Source organism: Oryza sativa, chromosome 5, assembly GCF_034140825.1.
Source record: "Oryza sativa Japonica Group chromosome 5, ASM3414082v1".
Lineage (NCBI taxonomy): Eukaryota > Viridiplantae > Streptophyta > Magnoliopsida > Poales > Poaceae > Oryza > Oryza sativa.
This window is the reverse complement of record NC_089039.1, coordinates 29,513,270-29,531,651: the sequence shown is the minus strand read 5'-3', so window position 1 is coordinate 29,531,651 and position 18,382 is coordinate 29,513,270. Positions and strand designations below refer to the sequence as shown.

Sequence of the window (18,382 nt, the reverse complement as noted above, 5' to 3'; positions counted from 1 at the left end):
CATGGAAGATCAGTGTTCAAAACATTGATATAATTGTCAGCATTTTTAGCAACAGTCAACAGTATGGCAATATTTCTTTTGCACTATACATCCATCAATGTATGATCCACATTCTGTATTACATCTGCTCTATACTGAACAGTTCGTCTGAAACAAATGCTTGTAAATTTTCAAAATAAAAAGGTAAACAAATGCTTGTAATGTTATGCGATATATACAACTTTCTATCGAATGCTATCACAACATCATCAGTACAGTTCTCAACTTCTCGTTGAACGCATCCTTGTTCCTCCTCCTGAAGCAAAGGAACCCTTGTGAAAATCATGTGTACTTGATGCAAAGTAGAGAGCTCTATATGCACAAGAAAGCTCGATCAGGAGCACTAGAATCCACAGAAGTCCTTGAGTTCATTATGCACGTCGTCGTTCCTCAGCTTGGACATGGCCGACTTCTCTATTTTCCTTATCCACTCCTTGGAGACATGGTAAATGCTCCCAATCTGCTCCAGGGACCTGCATTTCCCATCTTCCAGCCCGTGCCGCAGCTTCAGTACGTGCCCTTCTCTTGGGGGGAGCCTGTCCAGGACATGAAGCAGTCTCTCTCTCAACTGCATCCGGAACATAGCCTCATCTGGAGCTTCTAAAGATGTGTCCGGAGTCACTTCCTGCAATTAAACACCATTCAGATTGTATACGTCAAAATAAACCATCAACGGGTGATGGAAGAACTATTTGTCATTTTTTATCATCGGTCAATCACAGGGCTGAGAGGCTCACCACAAATTTTGCATTCTGTCCAACTCCGATCTCTGTGTAAAGCGACACAACTCGACGAGAGCATTTCCGTGCCAACCTAACATTGGCAACTGATACACCGATGAGGGCTGCGATTTCTGCATCTGGTGGGTTCCTCCCTGTGTTGTAGCGAATCGCCCTTCTCGCTTCCCTGACCTTACGAATTATACCCTCCATCCTTGCCTACACTTGCATTGCCAGTTCACATCATTAAGCAATGATTTTTCTCATGAAACAAAGTGAAGCATATCAAGATAGTTTCAGAGGCATACGGGCAGCTGGATTACTCCAGAGTTTTCAGCAAGAAGTGCTAACATTGCTTTCCTTATCCAGTACTTCACATAAGTTGAGAACTTGCATCCTTTTTGGCTGTCGAATTTCTCAGCTCCATTAAGGACACCCATTTTCCCAGCCTGCAGTGTCATTCCAACAAATCAAATTGTAAAATGGAAGTTGTCAATGTAGTCTACCTTTTTCTCAATAAATATGTTATCTCTCAACCTGCAGTAGATCCTCAAAAGCTGTTCCCATTCCAGCGTATGTCTTTGCAATGTACTTGACTAGCCACTCGGTGGTTACCAGTAATCTCTCTCGGCAGCAGTAACCTTCTTGCAGCCTACTCCTCAACAATGCTTCATCAATTCCAGCTGCCTTGGCCCAGCTTGCATGGCTGACTTCACTCCCATCCTTCAACAAGTTTTCTCTTATTTTCTCAAGGTTTGCACACTCCTAGAGAACAGTAAGAATAAAACCATGAAGGATATGTTATGGTTAACAATAACTAGCACAGTGGCCCGCGCAGATTGCGCGGCTAGCATCATTATATTTTCTCTCATATAATAGCATATATGTTTCCTCATTATATTATTCAAATATATTAAAATGACAACATAATTTTAAATTTTGCAATAACTTTACAAAACTACTAATGGGTAATATTCATATTATATCTTATATAATATTAAGTGTTAGTTATTAATTATTTTTACTATCAAATTTTAGTTATTTATAAATTATATATATTCTTATATGGACTCTAGACTTGTCTTTTAATATTTCCTTTTTTTAATTCCGAATTTTCTGTAAATTGTATTTCTAGATAGACTCTATACTCTTCTTCTAATATTATTTATTTTTATTTTTAAATTTTTATTATTTCTAATTGTATTTCTATGTGAACTCTAAACTCATCTTTCAATATTCTTTAATTTTTAATTTCGAATTTCAGTTACTTCTAAATTGTATTCCTATATTGACTTTAAACTCTTCTTCCCATGTTTTTCTTAATTTGCAATTTTAGTTATTTGTAAATTGTATCTTTATATCTCTACTTTTAATTTTATTATGTTTATTCCAAATTTTAGTTAGTTTTAAATTCCTATATCGACTCTATACTCTACTTCTAATATTCCTTATTTTTTAATTCCGAATTTCTATTTTTTTCTTAATTGTATTTCTATATGGACTCTATACTCTACTTCTAATATTCCTTGTTTTTAATTCCAAATTTTTATTATTTCCTAATTGTATTTCTACATGGACTCTATACTCTACTTCTAAAATTCCTTATTTTTAATTCCGAATTTCAGTTATTTCCTAATTGTATTTCTATATGGACTCTAGTTCTAATATTCCTTATTTTTAATTCCGAATTTCAGTTATTTCCTAATTGTATTTCTATATGGACTCTAGTCTCCTCTTCTAATATTCCTTGTTTTTTAATTCCGAATTTCAACTATTTCTAAATTGTATTTCTATGTCTCCTCTTCTAATATTCCTTATTTTTTAATTCCAAATTTCAGCTATTTATAAATTGTATTTCTATATGAACTCTGCTTTTTCTTTTTCTCCGATTAATGTGAGAATTTCTAGACCATGAGAGCGAACGTGGAGGCTCCTTTTTCTATTCCTTTAATTTTAGCTATTTCTAAATTGTATTTCTATATGAACTCTGTCTTTTCTTTTTCTCCGATTAATGTGAGAATTTCTAGGCCATGAGAGCGAACGTGGAGGCTCCTTTTTCTATTCCTTTAATAATATAATAGATTGACTGCTAAAAGGAATAAATATGCTGATGATGAAGAGTACCTTGATAGTAACCAGCAATGCTGATTGTTCTCGTACAATGCTCCTTCTTCGGCCTGGATAGTTTTTCCACTCAGCTATAAATTGACTACTACTGGACTTCTTTGATTTTCGTGAGGGTGTTTTCACGGAGACCCGAGAGCCCTTTTCTGATGCTTTCATTCTTTTCAGTTTCCTCTCTTGACTTTTCCCACTTCGAACAATTACCACATCATTTTGCTCCTCGAGAGGAATCTCTGGATCAAGCTTAATAATATCCCCAGGAAGTGAAAACTCTAATTCATATGTTTGTGTTAGAGTGGCCCTGGAGATAGACGCGTTGAATGATTTCAATGCTCCCAGCCGTTCGATATGTACAAGGATATCTCTTTCCAGCCTTACCAAGTCTTTACCAGCCAAACTACTTTCTAAGACCTGAATGTTTTGCATTAATAAGTTATACTCCAAATTGCTGCTTGTGTAACTCTTATCCATCCAAGAAGAGATATCTTCTTCAACCCAGTCAATCTGCGGCTTTCTGTCAAGAGCATCATCAAGGATCTTTCTTTCTGCATCAGCCTGAAATTCATGTTGCAATCATTATCAACAGACAAAAATGAGTCGTACATGGATTACGGATTTAAGTGAGGACCTTGTTATTGGACTTGTTCTCGGTGATTTCAAGCACACCGGACGAAGATGCTGAAATCCTTGAGATATCCCCATTTTGGTATTTCCGACGTTTGGGCAAGAGGTGCAAGGCCAATGCTCTAAGTGACTCAGATGAGATTTTCCTTCGACTCACTGCATTAGAAGTTTGGAACTTTAGATTCCGCTGGCAAATTGCTCAAAGTACCAATGCATTTTTACATAAAAAATAAGTTATTTTTTCCGCCTGGGGAATACTATAGCAGTGGGGGGAAAGAAAAGGAAGATGCAGAAGGTAACTCACATGGCGCGTGAGGATGCTTGGAGGGCATCCAGGACGAGGAGGAAGAGGAGGAGGAGGAGGAGGAGGACGAACAGCACGGGGCGCAGGGCCTACCACGCATCATCTGCAAACCCATGTCGCCCGGGCCTTCCGTTAGCTGGCCTGCAACAGCAATGGCAGCAGATGGGGGTGGTGATTGGTGAAGAAGGGTTGGGGACCCTATCCATCCAACTCAGAGTCTCAGACTCTTCTTTGGTTGGACATGGACAGGCAGAAAGATCTTAGGGTGAAAGAAAACGAGTTGGGATCTTTTCTCGCGAGATATTTTCCTTTCCTTTTCCTCAAGAATAGTGAGTAAAAACTGTCTGTCACAGAGGAATTCCGCACGAGCAATCCTGTTTGCGATGGAGTTTCGGAAGTTAGATATTCCGATTTGCAGATGTTTGGATCTAAATCTATTTGAACTACAAACTTCATTATGGAGACAGCTTGGTTGCTGTGGTGTAGTGGTTATCACGTCAGTCTTACACACTGAAGGTCTCCAGTTCGATCCTGGGCAGCAACATATGTTTTGTTTTTTTGCTGCAAAATTGTCTAAACATCTTATGTGCTAATAACTTTCTTAAAAACAAAATTTTCCTTTTTGCAGACAATCTTATGTGCTAATAACTTTCTTTAAAGCAAAATTTTCCTTTTTGCTGCAAAATTGTCTCGGAACTTCTAACGTGCTGCAACCCCCTTAAACTGTCTCTGAACATGTAACAAAAACAGTGCTAGCAACAAACAGAATGCCAGATTTTATCTCTGAACATGTAATTGTTTTGTCTTTCATCGTCTTCTAATGGAAACGGTGCTGGCATCAAACAAAATCCCAAAATTTATCTCTGACCGTGTAATGGTTTTGTCTACCTGCCTGTCTGGTTGTGGCAAAATGCAGTTCTGCACCCATGTGATTTCTTCGATATTATTTGACCTCTCTTTCATGTAGGAAATGCAGGTGTTCCCTCCAGAGAGATCATTGCCCCTGGAGGCTGAGGGGAGAAGGGCGAAACGGTTGCCCTGCCTGTGTTGTGCATTCTGACCGTCACTCGGTCCCTGGCTAGAAGTAGAACAGAGCATAAAGATATGCCACAACAGATAAACACAACTCATTACTTCCTCCGTTTCACAATGTAAGTCATTCAAGCATTTCCCACATTTATATTGATGTTAATGAATCTAGATAGATATATATGTCTAGATTCATTAACATCAATACGAATGTGGGAAATGCTAAAATAACTTACGTTGTGAAACGGATGGAGTATTTCATAGCCACTCATGAATAGATGATGCAATCTAAGAGCAATCCATTGTATACAGGTCAGCCTGAGTTTGGCAGGAATTATATAGAACATCGTCGTGATCACTGATCGAGCATTACGGTGGTGAAAAAGCCCTCCAGGGTTTATAACACCGTTCTTGCATCAATGTTAACCTCAAAGTATAAGCCAATACAAAAGGGAACTACTTGCAGGAGTTTTTATGATGCACAGCTCCATCATGACGAGAGCAACGGCGTGCTAAGTTTGTAATAGCTCTTCAAAACACATTGTAGATAAGTTCTCCGCATGATCAGATCTGCAAATATCGTGATTCTGTCCTCAGCCTTGCTACCTGAACCACCATCTTTGGGCTGCAGAAATGGGTGTATTGAGGAATGGTGCATAGCGATGGATGTACGGGTTGACAATCCGGCCAATTTTCGCCCACGCGCTCTGGTGGTAGCTAGCGGTTACAGGAGCATGGTACATCTGCTTCAACACCTGCACAACAGGCAAGCATGCAAAGAACACCAATACGTACTGACATCAATATAAGTTACTTGAGAAATGGAAAGGGCGCCAGTATATTTGACACAACTGTTTTTTATTTTCAAAATGATCAAAAGTAATATTAAGACAAATGCGGTTATTAATTGAAATGTTAACTAGCTGTATACTCGTATGTGGAGTCGGCAGAAAAATATTGGGATTCTAGAACTGAAACAGTATGCATGCCCTGACGACTGGCCAGTACTCATGTGGTCATGTCCAACTAGAAAGTCGTGACTAAACAAAATTGACAATGGGCATTCTTGAATCTTTTGATAATATGTAACAAACCAGCATAAATCGCCCTTACATCATGTTGTAGCTATAAAGCAATGGGGCAAAATAATGATGATCAAATGATAACTTACCTGCCAGTACATGAATGTCTGAATTATGCTACGTTGCCACCTGCAAGGTACAAAGGTAACTCATATGAGTATACAATATGACTTTCCAGACAAAAGAAAATCCAAAATTGTCGGAGGAGGGGAAGGAACATACGAGAAAAGTGATATGATCAGAAGAAAACCCAAGGCAATCTCAGCATTTGAACTGAGGAGACTGAGTGTAGTGTTATTTGTCTCTACCCAAAGACAGGGTTCCTCCAAGTAACTCCTGAATGAGAGACCGGAAAGATGGAATTAATCACAGAGCAATGCACACTGGTTGTGCCCCAGATTGCAAAGGCGAAATTCAATGATAATGGAACGCACAATTACCTATAGAAGGATGAGCGAGCAAAATTACGCCTTAGGAATCTAGCAACATGATCAAGTGCCCAGCAGAACACAGGTAGTGCAGCAACTGTTACAAAAAGGATAACATAACATGTAAGAAGATGTGAAACGAGCAAAAGACAGGTCAGAACCACAAACTTGAAAGGGAAACCACGTATTACTTTTTAAGTGCAACTGAGACGTGAAGAGCATAAGAGAGAACATCAAATGGATAAAATCCTTGGTTCCAAGTACAGCTTGCAACCAACCCTGGACTGCAGGCATGTTCCATGCTCTTGGTTTCTTAGCACAGAAAAAAAGAACAGATCAGCAACGAAAAAAAAAAGAAATAAGATTAAAAATAGTGCTAGTTATTCGTGCTTCAAGTAGCAAGGAAATTACCCCATAAGTGCTGTATAGAGAGTATGCAGAGGAGAGTATTGTTCCCAGCAATGAAAGTTTGCAGGCTCTATCTGCAAGATGTTTTGGCAAAATTGGAAGCATCCCCAGACCAGCAACAACAAGTACCTGAAAATATATGAGGGTGTCATGGCCATGTAGGCTGTAGCTAATAATGATCATAAGATCAAGGTTACCAGGACCAATATATGAGATATCTATCAGAAACCATAATGTTTGATTTTTAAAAGCTCACTACTAAAGGTGCCAACTATTTTCAGGACAAATAATTACACATGCAAATGCTAATGAAAAGAGAGAATCTATTCTATACCACTAAGTTTGTTCGAGTTCAACGATTTACCATCGACATTGTCGCTTTCTATAATATACCGATGACTTTATCAATTGTTCTACAACACGCCATTGGGCTGGGCCTTCTTTTCAAAAATACCCAAAATACCCTTATGAACATACAAGGTTAACAATTGATTTATCTCATTAGAAGTTTCAAGAAAATATGAAAACTTTTATGTGGCCTCCTTACACAACATGGAAATTTGTATACAAGTTTTAAGTTTTTTACATGTCTATTTTTTAAAAAGAAAATATAATTTATTTGTTATATGCTTTGTAAATACTTTTTATTGTTGTTTTTATTATATATCATCTTTCATACACTACATAAGATATTTTTGTGCTATTATCTCTTGTATTAGTAAATTCTCTCTCATATACCAAAAAAAAACTGGAAACTTCCATGTTGTGTAAGGAGGCAAGTTTTAAGTTTTTTACATGTCTATTTTTTAAAAAGAAAATATAATTATTTGTTATATGCTTTGTAAATACTTTTTATTGTTGTTTTTATTATATATCATCTTTCATACACTACATAAGATATTTTTGTGCTATTATCTCTTGTATTAGTAAACTCTCTCTCATATACCAAAAAAAAAAACTGGAAACTTCCATGTTGTGTAAGGAGGCCGCGTAAACTTCCATGTTGTGTAAAGAGGCCACATAAAAGTTTTCATTTTTCTTTGAAACTTCTAATGAGATAAATCAATTGTTAACCTTGTATGGCTCTAAGGGTACTTTGGGTATTTTTGGAAAGAAGATCTAGCCCAATGGCGTATCGTAGAACAATTGATAAAGTCGTCGGTATATTATAGAAAGAGACAATGTCGATGGCAAATTGTTGAACCCAAACAAACTCAGTGGTATAGAATAGATTCTCTCGAATGAAGAAGGTGAATTGTTTCTTACCCAGGCATTAATGGAGAAGTGTATGGTCCGTGCATCAAACCGTAAGGGATTTGTAGCACTGTCTGTTTGTGGCGGTGGGGGCGGTGGTGCAGCTGATCTGGAACTTGATCCTAAATATGAAAATGAGTCACATGATAAATAGATGTGACACGCGACAGAATAAAACGAGAGATGTACTATACTTAAACTGAAAGCAACTTACCTGAACTACGGGCCCTGACATTCTCACTGGATGAGAAGGACGAAGACCTTACTTCTGGTCCGCTTGGCTGGGTGGAACCAGTGGATGACATCGGCTCAACCACCAAATCACGATCCTATTAGGAAAGCAAAAGGAAATCAAACAGCTTTACCATCATCTTGATTTGCTCTTTACTTGTACATGGGTAACAGCATAGATTCTAAAATGACCGAATGCAAATAGCATGTTTTTGTTTTTGAGTTTCTAACTGTGATAAATGCCAAGAAAGCTGTGGTTTGATGCTTAACAAATGTAGCTTTCGTTTTAACATGGAGATAGATTGCTTCAACAAAAGAAACCAAGGGCAAGCTTGCCAAGCTACGTCGTCATGAAATGAAGCAAGATTAAAAAGTATTTGAAACCTCCCTTAGCCTTAGGAAGTTTGGTAAAGAGAGGTATGAACTAGTACTGAACAGTAGTTGTAGCATCGAGTTCATCATCAACTGAAAACAAAACCCTGGTTGAAACAAGCAATGCATCAAAGTGTAGATTGTGCTCACAGCTCAGCTACATGAAGCAAGCGGTTTAGCAGCAAGCATCACATCTGCGTTGGTACCATCTTAAAAGTCATCAACACACCATCATGTATTAGCAAGTGCAAGCTTGGGTATTAGCTACGGCTACCGCCATCACCACACAAATCGAAGGGGACGAAGCCCCGAACTAAAACCGTCCGTACAGAAAGCGTGTCAGATCCCCTACCCTAAGTAGTTGTTGATAGGGGGGAGAAGCGAAGCAAAGCAGTGGTGGTGGTGGAACTCACGATGTATCGCTGGTAGAACTTGCGCTTGTAGTGGTCGACGACGTCGGGGCGGGAGGCGAGGTGAGGGGGGACGAGGATGTTGGACCAGTACTCCGCCCAGCGCGCGTCGCCCTCGTAGTTGTACGCCGCCGCAGCAGCCCGCTTCAGCTCCTGCTCCGGCCCGTCGCCGCCGCTGGCGTCTCCCCCTCCCATCGCCTCTCCTCTTCGCCGCCGCACGAAGTCGTCGGCAACGGTGAGGGTGAGCAGAGTTGGGGAATTTCTCCGCTCCGATCGATGCGGCCGCTGCTTGCTTGATTGCTTTCCCCGATGTCTGACAAGCGAGCTGCGGTCGTTGTCGGCTTTGGTGGGCCACGGAATATTCGATATCTCTCTCCGCGTTTGGGCCGTCGTCTTCGCCAACCAGGCCGAGCTAGTCAACACGCATGTTGGCCCAGTTACTATTTCTCAGCCAGACCGAAGTAGGCCGACACGCGCAGGTAGGCCGCGCACACTAACGTTCTCTTGGGCTGGACCGCAGGATCTGCAAGCCTACTTGTTTTCCTTTTCTCTTTTTTTTACAGTTTTGGAAAATGGTCTACTTGTTTTCTTCGCCATTGCTGACATCATTTTATTTTTTTTAAAAAAAATAGAATACAATACAATCACGCACGCACATTTACTTTTATGAACACATACTCACGCTCTACTCCTGTGTCTTTGGAAGACCGTATTAACATATCTTAAGATTCACAAAGTCGAAACATCTTTTTTTTTGTCATTTTCCCTCGCGAAATCTCTTTTAGATAATCACACTGCGTCAAGCCAAAGATGCACTCTGCAAGTAAGGTTAATCATAAAATATTTTCATCCTTAAATATGGCACTGCAATTTGTTAGGGAGAAATAGGAATGGTCATTTTACGCGATTGAAACAAGTACCGGATCATCCAAGCGATTACCACACGTGGACCGCATAGGTGCACACGTGTCAGTGACTCAGTCTTGATGATGAAGAAATCAGAAACCAACGTGCCAGCCACACATGCTCAAAAAATGTTTTTTAGGAAAAAAATAAAAGGAAAATAAAAAAAACGTGCATGCTAGATTCTGCTCTTTCTGTCGATGGCGCCGCTACCACCCAAAGGGAAAAGGGAAAATGTTGTTTATTTTGTCTTGACACTTTAGATAATTAATTGAGTTTTCCTTTATGGCTGCTTTAAATTGCAACACGCAGTCCCATTCACGTTTCGATCTCTCCTGCAAAAGCAAATTAAACGTGGCGACCACGATTGCTTTAGCAGGTTCAGTCACACGTTGTGCCCCCGAAAACAACACAACACAGTGTTTTGATCATGGCAGCACAGTGTCGACCCTTGTATTCAAGCGCGCCGCATGATGATCAGTAAAATACAGTTAGCGCAACGATCTGAAAGCAATCAATTTGTTTGTGATGTGCAACGTGCACGTTGCTGGACGATCCAATCGATGCCTTGGCAATAGGCCCTCTTGGAGTATCAACGAATCAAGAGCTGCTTATGGCCATAACCCCAAGAGCTGAGTGCACGAAAAACTTGTGTGCCCAGAATACATTTACAGCTCACAAAAGTTTTTAATAGTTTCATGAGGAATCTGTATGAACTTAAATGTACTAGATAATTTCCCCATCACAACAGAAGAGCACAAGAGAACAGAGAGAGGCGGTTACACAAGGATAGAATACGAGTAGCTGTCACCAACAGAAACGAATAAAAGCACCCACTCAACTCACTGATGATATCACCAAGGAAAATGGTCCATGGAGTCGCCGGACAAACCACAGAGCAACACGTCGATTGGTGCCACCGCCGCTACGCGATCAACAATTTGACCCCTTTGGTCCAAAATCCATCACCAGCTGTAGCAGCAGCAGCAGTTGTAACCATGGGGGGCTCGGTTCCGTCGATCTCAACACGTCGGCGACGTAGACCGAGACAAGGCAAAGCCAAAGCAACGCCCCCCACTTTCCCCAAATGGACCATTATATGCATGCAGCTGGAACTTTTCAGAATTTTATAAAGTTGCTGATCGACAGTCTCTGACTCGGACGTCGACCAACCGTCGTCTGCACGGAACGGTATGCGATTTGCGCACATGGAATGGATTCAGCCAACGAGGTGGTAGATGGATGCGGGCATTCTTTTCTGGAATACTGATGCGGGCATTCTTCTGCTCCAGTATTTCGAGCAGAAACTTGCGGTGCACAACTCTTCTGCTCCCTGCAGAAAGAATGGTTCAGAGGAAAACTTGGATGCCAAGGAAGTAAAGTTTGCCTTTTCTAGCTGCCCAAGGAGTATTTGGTTTATTGAGATCTTAATTCGTGACAGTTAAAACATCATTATTCAAAGTTCTCTTCAGTAAAGAAGATACGCTGGGAGGAATAAAGGTGCAATAGATTAAGAACAAATGCCTCAGAAATCGACAATTTGTACCGGTTGCATTCTTTCCCAGGTGAATATGTGTAGGAGTATTACGTTGTAATGGTGATGTCATTTTCCTAACTGTGGAAGCTGGAAGTAGGAGTAGTATTCAGATTTCTTTCTTTCAGACGAAGCCACCATTCGCCCCCAACTCTGCACCTATAAAACCCCCTCCCCACAAACTCTACCTCAAATCAACACCAACTTCTCCTTCCCTCCCCCCCACTCCTCACCCTCTCATTCAACACCACCCCACCGTTTCATACCATTTCAACACCAACTCTCCTTCCCCCCCCCCCCCCCACCCAAAAAAAAAAAAAAAAAAACACTCCTCACCCTCCCCATTCAACACTACTGTTTCATACCATTACCAACAACAAAGAGGAAGAGAAGTTCATCAAAAGAAGAACAAGAGAGGAGCCAGAGCTTGCTCACCATGGCGTCCTACGACAAGGCCATCGAGTCATACAAGAAGGCCATCACAACCGCTGCATCCGTTGCAGCGTCTGTGATGCTGGTCCGCAGCGTCGTGAACGAGCTGGTTCCATACGAGGTGCGTGATGTGCTGTTTTCCGGCCTCGGCTACCTGCGTTCACAAATTTCATCTCAGCACACAATCATCATCGAGGAGACTGAGGGCTGGTCCCACAACCACGTCTACAACGCGGTGCGGGCTTACCTTGCAACACGCATCAACAACAACATGCAGCGCCTGCGAGTCAGCAGCATGGATGAATCTTCCGAGAAGATGGTTGTCACCATGGAGGAAGGTGAAGAGCTGGTTGATATGCATGAGGGAACAGAATTCAAATGGTGCTTAATCTCACGTAGCATTTCAGCTGACCCCAACAATGGCAATGGCAGCGGCCAACGTGAGGTCCGCTCCTATGAGCTGAGCTTCCACAGGAAGCACAAGGAGAAAGCCCTGAAATCATACCTCCCATTCATCATTGCTACAGCCAAGGCCATAAAAGACCAGGAAAGAATTCTCCAGATATACATGAATGAATACTCAGACTCATGGTCTCCAATTGATCTCCACCACCCATCCACATTCGACACGCTTGCCATGGACCAGAAGCTGAAACAGTCAATTATTGACGACCTTGATAGGTTCATCAAGAGAAAAGATTACTACAAGAGGATTGGCAAGGCATGGAAGAGGGGTTACCTGCTGTATGGTCCACCAGGGACTGGCAAGTCCAGCTTGATTGCAGCCATGGCGAATCATCTCAAGTTTGACATATATGATCTTGAGCTGACTGGGGTCCATTCCAACTCGGAGCTCAGAAGGCTTCTAGTCGGAATGACCAGCCGGTCCATTCTTGTTGTTGAGGACATTGACTGTAGCATCGAACTGAAACAACGGGAGGCAGGGGAGGAACGTACCAAGTCCAACTCTACAGAAGAAGACAAGGGAGAAGACAAAGTGAGTACCTTTAAAATCAGAATGCATAATAACATTCATATTTGCAAACCTTTCATCTCCTTGATTTCACGATTATTCTCACCTATGCTGATAAGAATTTGATTGCCGTCCACACAGGTAACATTATCCGGGCTGCTCAATTTTGTTGATGGGCTGTGGTCAACAAGTGGAGAGGAAAGGATCATCGTTTTCACGACCAATTACAAGGAGCGTCTTGATCAAGCACTTATGCGGCCTGGCAGGATGGACATGCACATCCACATGGGGTACTGCACCCCAGAGGCTTTCCGGATTCTTGCCAGCAACTACCACTCGATCGACTATCATGTCACATATCCAGAGATCGAGGAGCTGATCAAGGAGGTGATGGTGACGCCTGCGGAGGTCGCTGAGGCTCTCATGAGAAATGATGATATTGATGTTGCACTCCTTGGTCTACTGGAGCTCCTAAAGTCAAAGATAAAAGATGCCAGCGAGACCAAGGCTGAAAGCAAGGATGCAAATAAGCAGACGGAGGAGAATAAAGATAGCAAAGCGATGGAGAACAAAAATGACTCCTCAACTGATGAATGCACTTAGGATTGTGGAGTACAACAATGACAACAAGAATGTGTATATGCTAGATAGGTCCAACGGAAGATCCATTTCAAAACATGTGATCGTTTTTTGACTACTAATTACAATGTGTATTTGGAGATAGGAGGTGCACTGGTATTTAATGAAGTGTGCTTCCTAAGAAATTTAAAGTATTGTCTCGACAAGTCATACATATGCAACATCAGATTTTGTTTGTGTACGAAACATTGTCCAGGCAAGCTAATTCAGAAAACAGGGTGAAATACATCTGACTATTCAAAAGGAACAATTCCCCATTGATTTCTTAGATTTCACATTAACCCACACCCAGACAAAAACCACCAAGGCACACACGAAACCTTCATTTAAAACATATGGAATTCAGATCTGGTGAAAACGGGAAAAGAAAAATGTTACTAGATGTGGACAACTCTGATCTCTCAAGTGCTAGATTTGGAACAAACAGAAGAACTCTTAACTCTTAAGTGTTAGATTTGGAACAAATAGATGAAATAGACTAGCATGAGAATTTACACAGAATAATCACTTTCGCAGATCCTCGAACTGGCGTTCACCATTGGGCTCCCCGAATGTATAGATTAACTAACCGTTGTCATTACTGAAGCAAAAGTTGTTAGAGAAGAAACTCACCAGTATTCCTATTACGGGATTACCCGCCACCATCGCCTCCACCCGCATCAGGTTGTGGGATTGGGGGAAGAAGAGGACAGTGGCTATGCAGTGCAGTGCATTTGGACGGTGTTGGGCCATAAATGAAGTATCAACAGCAATGGGCTTCGGCCTGAAAAGGTTTCACGCCGGGCCTCTTCTGCCCAATGGGCCGTGGTCTATCAGCACAAGTCGTTGGTATCTCCAAGTTCGAATACAGGTTCTGTTTCTACACGTGACCACAATACGGCACGTCTACAAACTTGACCCTTGGGATCCAGATCTTCCTTCTGCACCCAAATACACTATTTTTTTCGTGTCCAGGAAGAAAAACAAATACTCCGTGTAGAAGAAATACGTGACAGATCGGTACACAAACCCAAAACGGTGCCCTAGATTCAAGTAAACTTCACGCCCCTCCGATCAGCCGCGGTCCCGCCTAGCTGCGTCGCCTAGCGCCCACGACCACGAAGAAGAAGAGCTCCTCCCCCACTAGCTACTAGGTGGTCGGTCTGTCCATCCACGGCAGTCAGCCATGTCGTGGTCCGGCGACTACGAGAAGTACATGGCGACGGCGGCGGCCGTGGCCGGGACGGCCATGGTGGTGCGCGGCGTGGTGAGCGAGCTGGTCCCCGACGAGCTGCGCGAGATGCTCCGGTCGGCGGCGCGGGGCATCCGGGCGCGCGTCTCGTCGACCCACACCGTGGTCATCGACGAGACGGAGGGGCTCTCCACCAACCAGATCTACGACGCCGCCCGCACCTACCTCGCCGCGCGGATCAACACCGACATGCAGCGCCTCCGCGCCAGCCGCGTCGACGACGCCCAGGGCATCATGATCACCATGGACCAGGGCGAGGAGATGCTCGACGTCCACGACGGCGTCGAGTACACCTGGCGCCTCGTCTCCCGCGACACCGCCGCCGCCGCCACCGCCCACGCCGCCCCCTACGGCATCGGCGGCGGCGGCGCCGCCAACAGGAGGGGCCGCAGCCGCTTCGAGGTCAAGTCCTTCGAGGTGAGCTTCCACAAGAAGCACAAGGAGAAGGCGCTCAGGTCGTACCTCCCCTTCGTCATCGACACGGCCAAGGCCATGAACGACAAGCACAGGAACCTCAAGATGCACATGATCGAGTACGACGCCTGGACCGCTGTCGACCTGCGCCACCCCTCCACCTTCGACACGCTCGCCATGGATCACAGCCTCAAGCACTCCGTCATGTACGATCTTGAGAGGTTCGTCAAGAGGAAAGACTACTACAGGAGGATTGGCAGGGCGTGGAAGAGGGGTTACCTGCTCTACGGCCCACCTGGCACCGGCAAGTCCAGCCTCATCGCCGCCATGGCCAACTACCTCAAGTTTGACATCTACGATCTTGAGCTCACCGAGGTCAAGTCCAACTCTGACCTCCGGAGGCTGCTCGTCGGGATGAGCAACCGGTCCATCCTCGTCGTTGAAGACATTGACTGCACCATCGACCTGCAGCAACGGGACGAAGGAGAGATCAAGCGTGCCAAGCCCACCTATTCAGGAGAAGAAAACGAAGACAAGGTTAGTTACTTGGTTATAACCAATCATTGTCTCATGAATATATAGTATGATAGACAATGCCAATCCCAGCCACTTCTTGATTTGATAACTAACTTAATCCTTACCAATGATGCTGCCACTTTGGGTATTTTTGTTCTAACAGGTGACACTATCTGGACTGCTCAACTTTGTCGACGGTCTGTGGTCAACCAGCGGCGAGGAGAGGATCATCGTCTTCACAACAAACTACAGAGAGCGGCTTGACCCAGCACTGCTGCGCCCTGGCAGGATGGACATGCACATCCACATGGGGTATTGCACTCGAGAGGCTTTCCGAGTTCTGGCTAGCAACTACCACAATGTCGAAAACCATGCCATGTACCCAGAAATCGAGCAGCTGATTGAGGAGGTGCTGACAACGCCTGCGGAGGTTGCAGAGGTCCTAATGAGGAATGATGATGTCGATGTCGCGCTTCAGGTTCTTGCTGAGTTTCTGAAGGCAAAGAGGAATGAACCCGGAGAGACCAAGGCTGAAAACAAGAATGGAAATCAGAAGATAAATAAATATGAGCAGTCAATGGTGTAAAATTCATCATAACCCAATTGATCAGGGAAGATAGGATTATAGAAACTAATCGTGATCAAGCACTTCCTCGTGTAAATGAGGCCTATAAAAACATTGCGAAAATTGTTACAGTTTTGACCATAAATGACAACCAGAGAGCATTTTTTTTAGATGTAATATGCGCAACGATATGTTATTTATTACATATTCAATTTATAGTTCCTATCACTGCAATGAGAAATGTTTATCGTAGCTCAGGAAGACAGGAAACAGCTGATTGTTATATATGTGGAGAAGGTGTCACCAATCACCTTCTAAAAGGACTCGCTGACCTTAAATTTCTTAAGATTAGGAGAAGTCAAGTGACATTTATATTATGTACTTTTTTTCAGTAAAAGACAACTTCTGTTTTTCTCAGGTAACCTTTGAAGTTTGACTACAGGTCCACAATCAACCTTATAACACCTTAGTGGGGATTAAGTCAAGCGACAGGACTACTATTTTTCCAAAAGGAAAGGTGAAACCAAAGTGTTTCTACAGATCGCATGCATCTTTGAAATGTTGGATAAACAACAACACAGCGAAAACTGATGTAGTATTAATAAAACACAGAACAGACAGGTACAATAAATGGCTCCACAAAGCAGTTATTACTTCTAGAAATCGCTGGTATCATTCAAAAATGTTCTGATCCATAATTGTTAGCACTCCTTATCATACTTAGAAGGTTAAACCAAAGGTTCAATTGATGTACTCTGTACCTTGAAGGACTTGTTAAACACATAAGCATCCAGCATACAGTTCATCTTATCTTTCTTGTAGACCGTAATTCCTGCTGTCAAATTAGACACATCGGCAACTTGTACATTGGGCATGTAAAGTCCTCTGAACTTCTGCAGCAACCAAAACATATTGACATATAAAGTCCTCTGAACTTCTGCAGTAACCAAAATCCTGATGACAATGCTTCAACTATGTAACTCTAAACTTGAATGCCAATGCAAATTGAGTAACTTGTAATATGTATAAGAAGATTGAAAACAAAACTTGTACTATACAGAAAATAAGCCCCGCTACAATACAACATTTGGTCCTTTCTACACATGCATCCCATGTGAATTTAAACATGCAGGTTTGTCCTGTGAAGAAGAGTCCAATGAAAGTACATAGTAGAAAAAGGTGATTGTGCTAGTTGAGTGACATGATGGTGGAGCAGTTTTTTTGACTAAATGATGGTGGAGCAGTAAGAATGCACAATGGCATGATGCCCTTTTTTGCGCTAGTTGATGGTTGTAGGTTTCTCAGCGCATTAGCGGATTTCATCAGCATGATTGGCCACATATACTTGCTAACGAATGCTAAATAAATAGCAGGGACATGACATGAAAGGGTACGAAAACATTTCGATGATACATAATTAATACAGCCATGTTAAAAACATATAAGAACAGCTGCAGTTACAGCTAACTCTTAATTTCTGCAACATCATTAATCCTTTTAGGTTTCGATTCTACTATGATGTCAACAGTGATTTGAATATGATAGTATTACTCAGAAGCTACCATATTACAATTAATTAACAAGAGATAAATTGACGAGGCATGAAGGATTCATTCATAAGATTGCACAGAACCTGACACGTTTCTATAGAATTTAACTAGTGTTATCTCCGCTATCCAGTGAAGTAATAGTATTAGCAAATCAATCACTATTCAGAAGATCAATTGATAAAACATCAAGTTAATCCCCCTCCCCATTGCCGGCACGATAGCCGAACCCTGAAAATCCCCAAATGGCCAAATCCGACATTGCCACTGCCGCACAGCACAAGTACGCAGGGATCAAGTCAAGAGCGCCATAGATCCCCAATCAAAACAAGCATCTCTTGAAACTAGAAGAGGCCGACTACCCGGACCCGGGAGGGAAGGAGATTACCTGACCACAGCCCGACGAAGCAGCGAGAATGGGTGTCTGTGAGAGAGAGGCCGCCTTGAGAACGCTAGCCACTCGTCGGCCGAGGAGACACAAGACCTCGACGAGTGCAGTAGGTGGCCTTCGAGGCGGTGGTGGGCGGCGCCGTGGCTGCTCCCTTCGCCGGCGAGCAGCCGGCGGCGCCGTGGCTGCGGTGCTCAGTACCGGTGCGTCGTGGGC

At 42.8% G+C, this 18,382-nt stretch overlaps 4 protein-coding genes, 1 long non-coding RNA gene and 1 other non-coding gene across 7 annotated transcripts; 3 read left to right on the top strand and 3 right to left on the bottom strand.

The window, feature by feature from the left end:
• Nucleotides 1-62: 62 nt before the first annotated feature.
• Nucleotides 63-4,186, bottom strand: LOC4339778 (RNA polymerase sigma factor sigC). Its single transcript, XM_015782153.3, has 7 exons — nucleotides 3,811-4,186; nucleotides 3,511-3,662; nucleotides 2,883-3,437; nucleotides 1,296-1,523; nucleotides 1,067-1,207; nucleotides 777-977; nucleotides 63-664 (listed from the first exon to the last, which is right to left on the bottom strand). Exons 1-7 carry the CDS (start codon nucleotides 3,923-3,925, stop codon nucleotides 383-385), a joined length of 1,674 nt encoding a protein of 557 aa, XP_015637639.1. The 5' UTR covers nucleotides 3,926-4,186; the 3' UTR covers nucleotides 63-382.
• A 95-nt stretch (nucleotides 4,187-4,281) lies between these two features.
• Nucleotides 4,282-4,354, top strand: TRNAV-UAC (transfer RNA valine (anticodon UAC)). Its single transcript has one exon. It is a non-coding gene; the product is annotated as a tRNA-Val (tRNA).
• A 764-nt stretch (nucleotides 4,355-5,118) lies between these two features.
• On the bottom strand, nucleotides 5,119-9,290 carry LOC4339776 (uncharacterized). Its single transcript, XM_015783962.3, has 9 exons — nucleotides 9,028-9,290; nucleotides 8,226-8,340; nucleotides 8,024-8,133; nucleotides 6,761-6,886; nucleotides 6,541-6,661; nucleotides 6,362-6,446; nucleotides 6,144-6,257; nucleotides 6,011-6,050; nucleotides 5,119-5,594 (listed from the first exon to the last, which is right to left on the bottom strand). The coding sequence occupies exons 1-9, from the start codon at nucleotides 9,217-9,219 to the stop codon at nucleotides 5,442-5,444; spliced, it is 1,056 nt and encodes a 351-aa protein (XP_015639448.1). The 5' UTR covers nucleotides 9,220-9,290; the 3' UTR covers nucleotides 5,119-5,441.
• Nucleotides 9,291-10,560: 1,270 nt separating this feature from the next.
• LOC4339774 (uncharacterized) lies at nucleotides 10,561-18,376 on the bottom strand. 2 transcript variants are annotated; one of them, XR_010741513.1, is made up of 9 exons: nucleotides 18,167-18,376; nucleotides 16,993-17,124; nucleotides 15,792-16,196; nucleotides 15,430-15,659; nucleotides 12,973-13,374; nucleotides 12,633-12,861; nucleotides 12,141-12,386; nucleotides 11,897-12,047; nucleotides 10,561-11,260 (listed from the first exon to the last, which is right to left on the bottom strand). It is a non-coding gene; the product is annotated as an uncharacterized lncRNA (long non-coding RNA). The 2 variants fall into 2 exon arrangements; XR_010741514.1 differs by lacking the exon at nucleotides 12,973-13,374.
• LOC4339775 (AAA-ATPase At3g50940) lies at nucleotides 11,659-13,655 on the top strand. The gene is made up of 2 exons (XM_015783960.3): nucleotides 11,659-12,890; nucleotides 13,008-13,655. The coding sequence occupies exons 1-2, from the start codon at nucleotides 11,898-11,900 to the stop codon at nucleotides 13,467-13,469; spliced, it is 1,455 nt and encodes a 484-aa protein (XP_015639446.1). The 5' UTR covers nucleotides 11,659-11,897; the 3' UTR covers nucleotides 13,470-13,655.
• Nucleotides 14,517-16,459, top strand: LOC9271026 (AAA-ATPase At3g50940). The gene is made up of 2 exons (XM_015783961.3): nucleotides 14,517-15,687; nucleotides 15,830-16,459. Exons 1-2 carry the CDS (start codon nucleotides 14,671-14,673, stop codon nucleotides 16,250-16,252), a joined length of 1,440 nt encoding a protein of 479 aa, XP_015639447.1. The 5' UTR covers nucleotides 14,517-14,670; the 3' UTR covers nucleotides 16,253-16,459.
• Nucleotides 18,377-18,382: the final 6 nt, after the last annotated feature.

What these genes read in the sequence shown, in the direction of transcription:
- LOC4339776 (XM_015783962.3), bottom strand. Translation starts at nt 9,219, where the DNA reads ATGGGAGGGGGAGACGCCAGCGGCGGCGACGGGCCGGAGCAGGAGCTG. An exon ending in TGTCAGGGCCCGTAGTTCAG is followed by an intron (nt 8,134 to 8,225) that starts GTAAGTTGCTTT and finishes TTTCATATTTAG; the next exon opens with GATCAAGTTCCAGATCAGCT. An exon ending in CTGATCATATCACTTTTCTC is followed by an intron (nt 6,051 to 6,143) that starts GTATGTTCCTTC and finishes TGTACCTTGCAG; the next exon opens with GTGGCAACGTAGCATAATTC.
- LOC9271026 (XM_015783961.3), top strand. Translation starts at nt 14,671, where the DNA reads ATGTCGTGGTCCGGCGACTACGAGAAGTACATGGCGACGGCGGCGGCC. An exon ending in GAGAAGAAAACGAAGACAAG is followed by an intron (nt 15,688 to 15,829) that starts GTTAGTTACTTG and finishes TTGTTCTAACAG; the next exon opens with GTGACACTATCTGGACTGCT.
- LOC4339775 (XM_015783960.3), top strand. Translation starts at nt 11,898, where the DNA reads ATGGCGTCCTACGACAAGGCCATCGAGTCATACAAGAAGGCCATCACA. An exon ending in AAGACAAGGGAGAAGACAAA is followed by an intron (nt 12,891 to 13,007) that starts GTGAGTACCTTT and finishes CCGTCCACACAG; the next exon opens with GTAACATTATCCGGGCTGCT.
- LOC4339778 (XM_015782153.3), bottom strand. Translation starts at nt 3,925, where the DNA reads ATGGGTTTGCAGATGATGCGTGGTAGGCCCTGCGCCCCGTGCTGTTCG. An exon ending in CTTTTGAGGATCTACTGCAG is followed by an intron (nt 1,208 to 1,295) that starts GTTGAGAGATAA and finishes ATGACACTGCAG; the next exon opens with GCTGGGAAAATGGGTGTCCT. An exon ending in GACAGAATGCAAAATTTGTG is followed by an intron (nt 665 to 776) that starts GTGAGCCTCTCA and finishes GTTTAATTGCAG; the next exon opens with GAAGTGACTCCGGACACATC.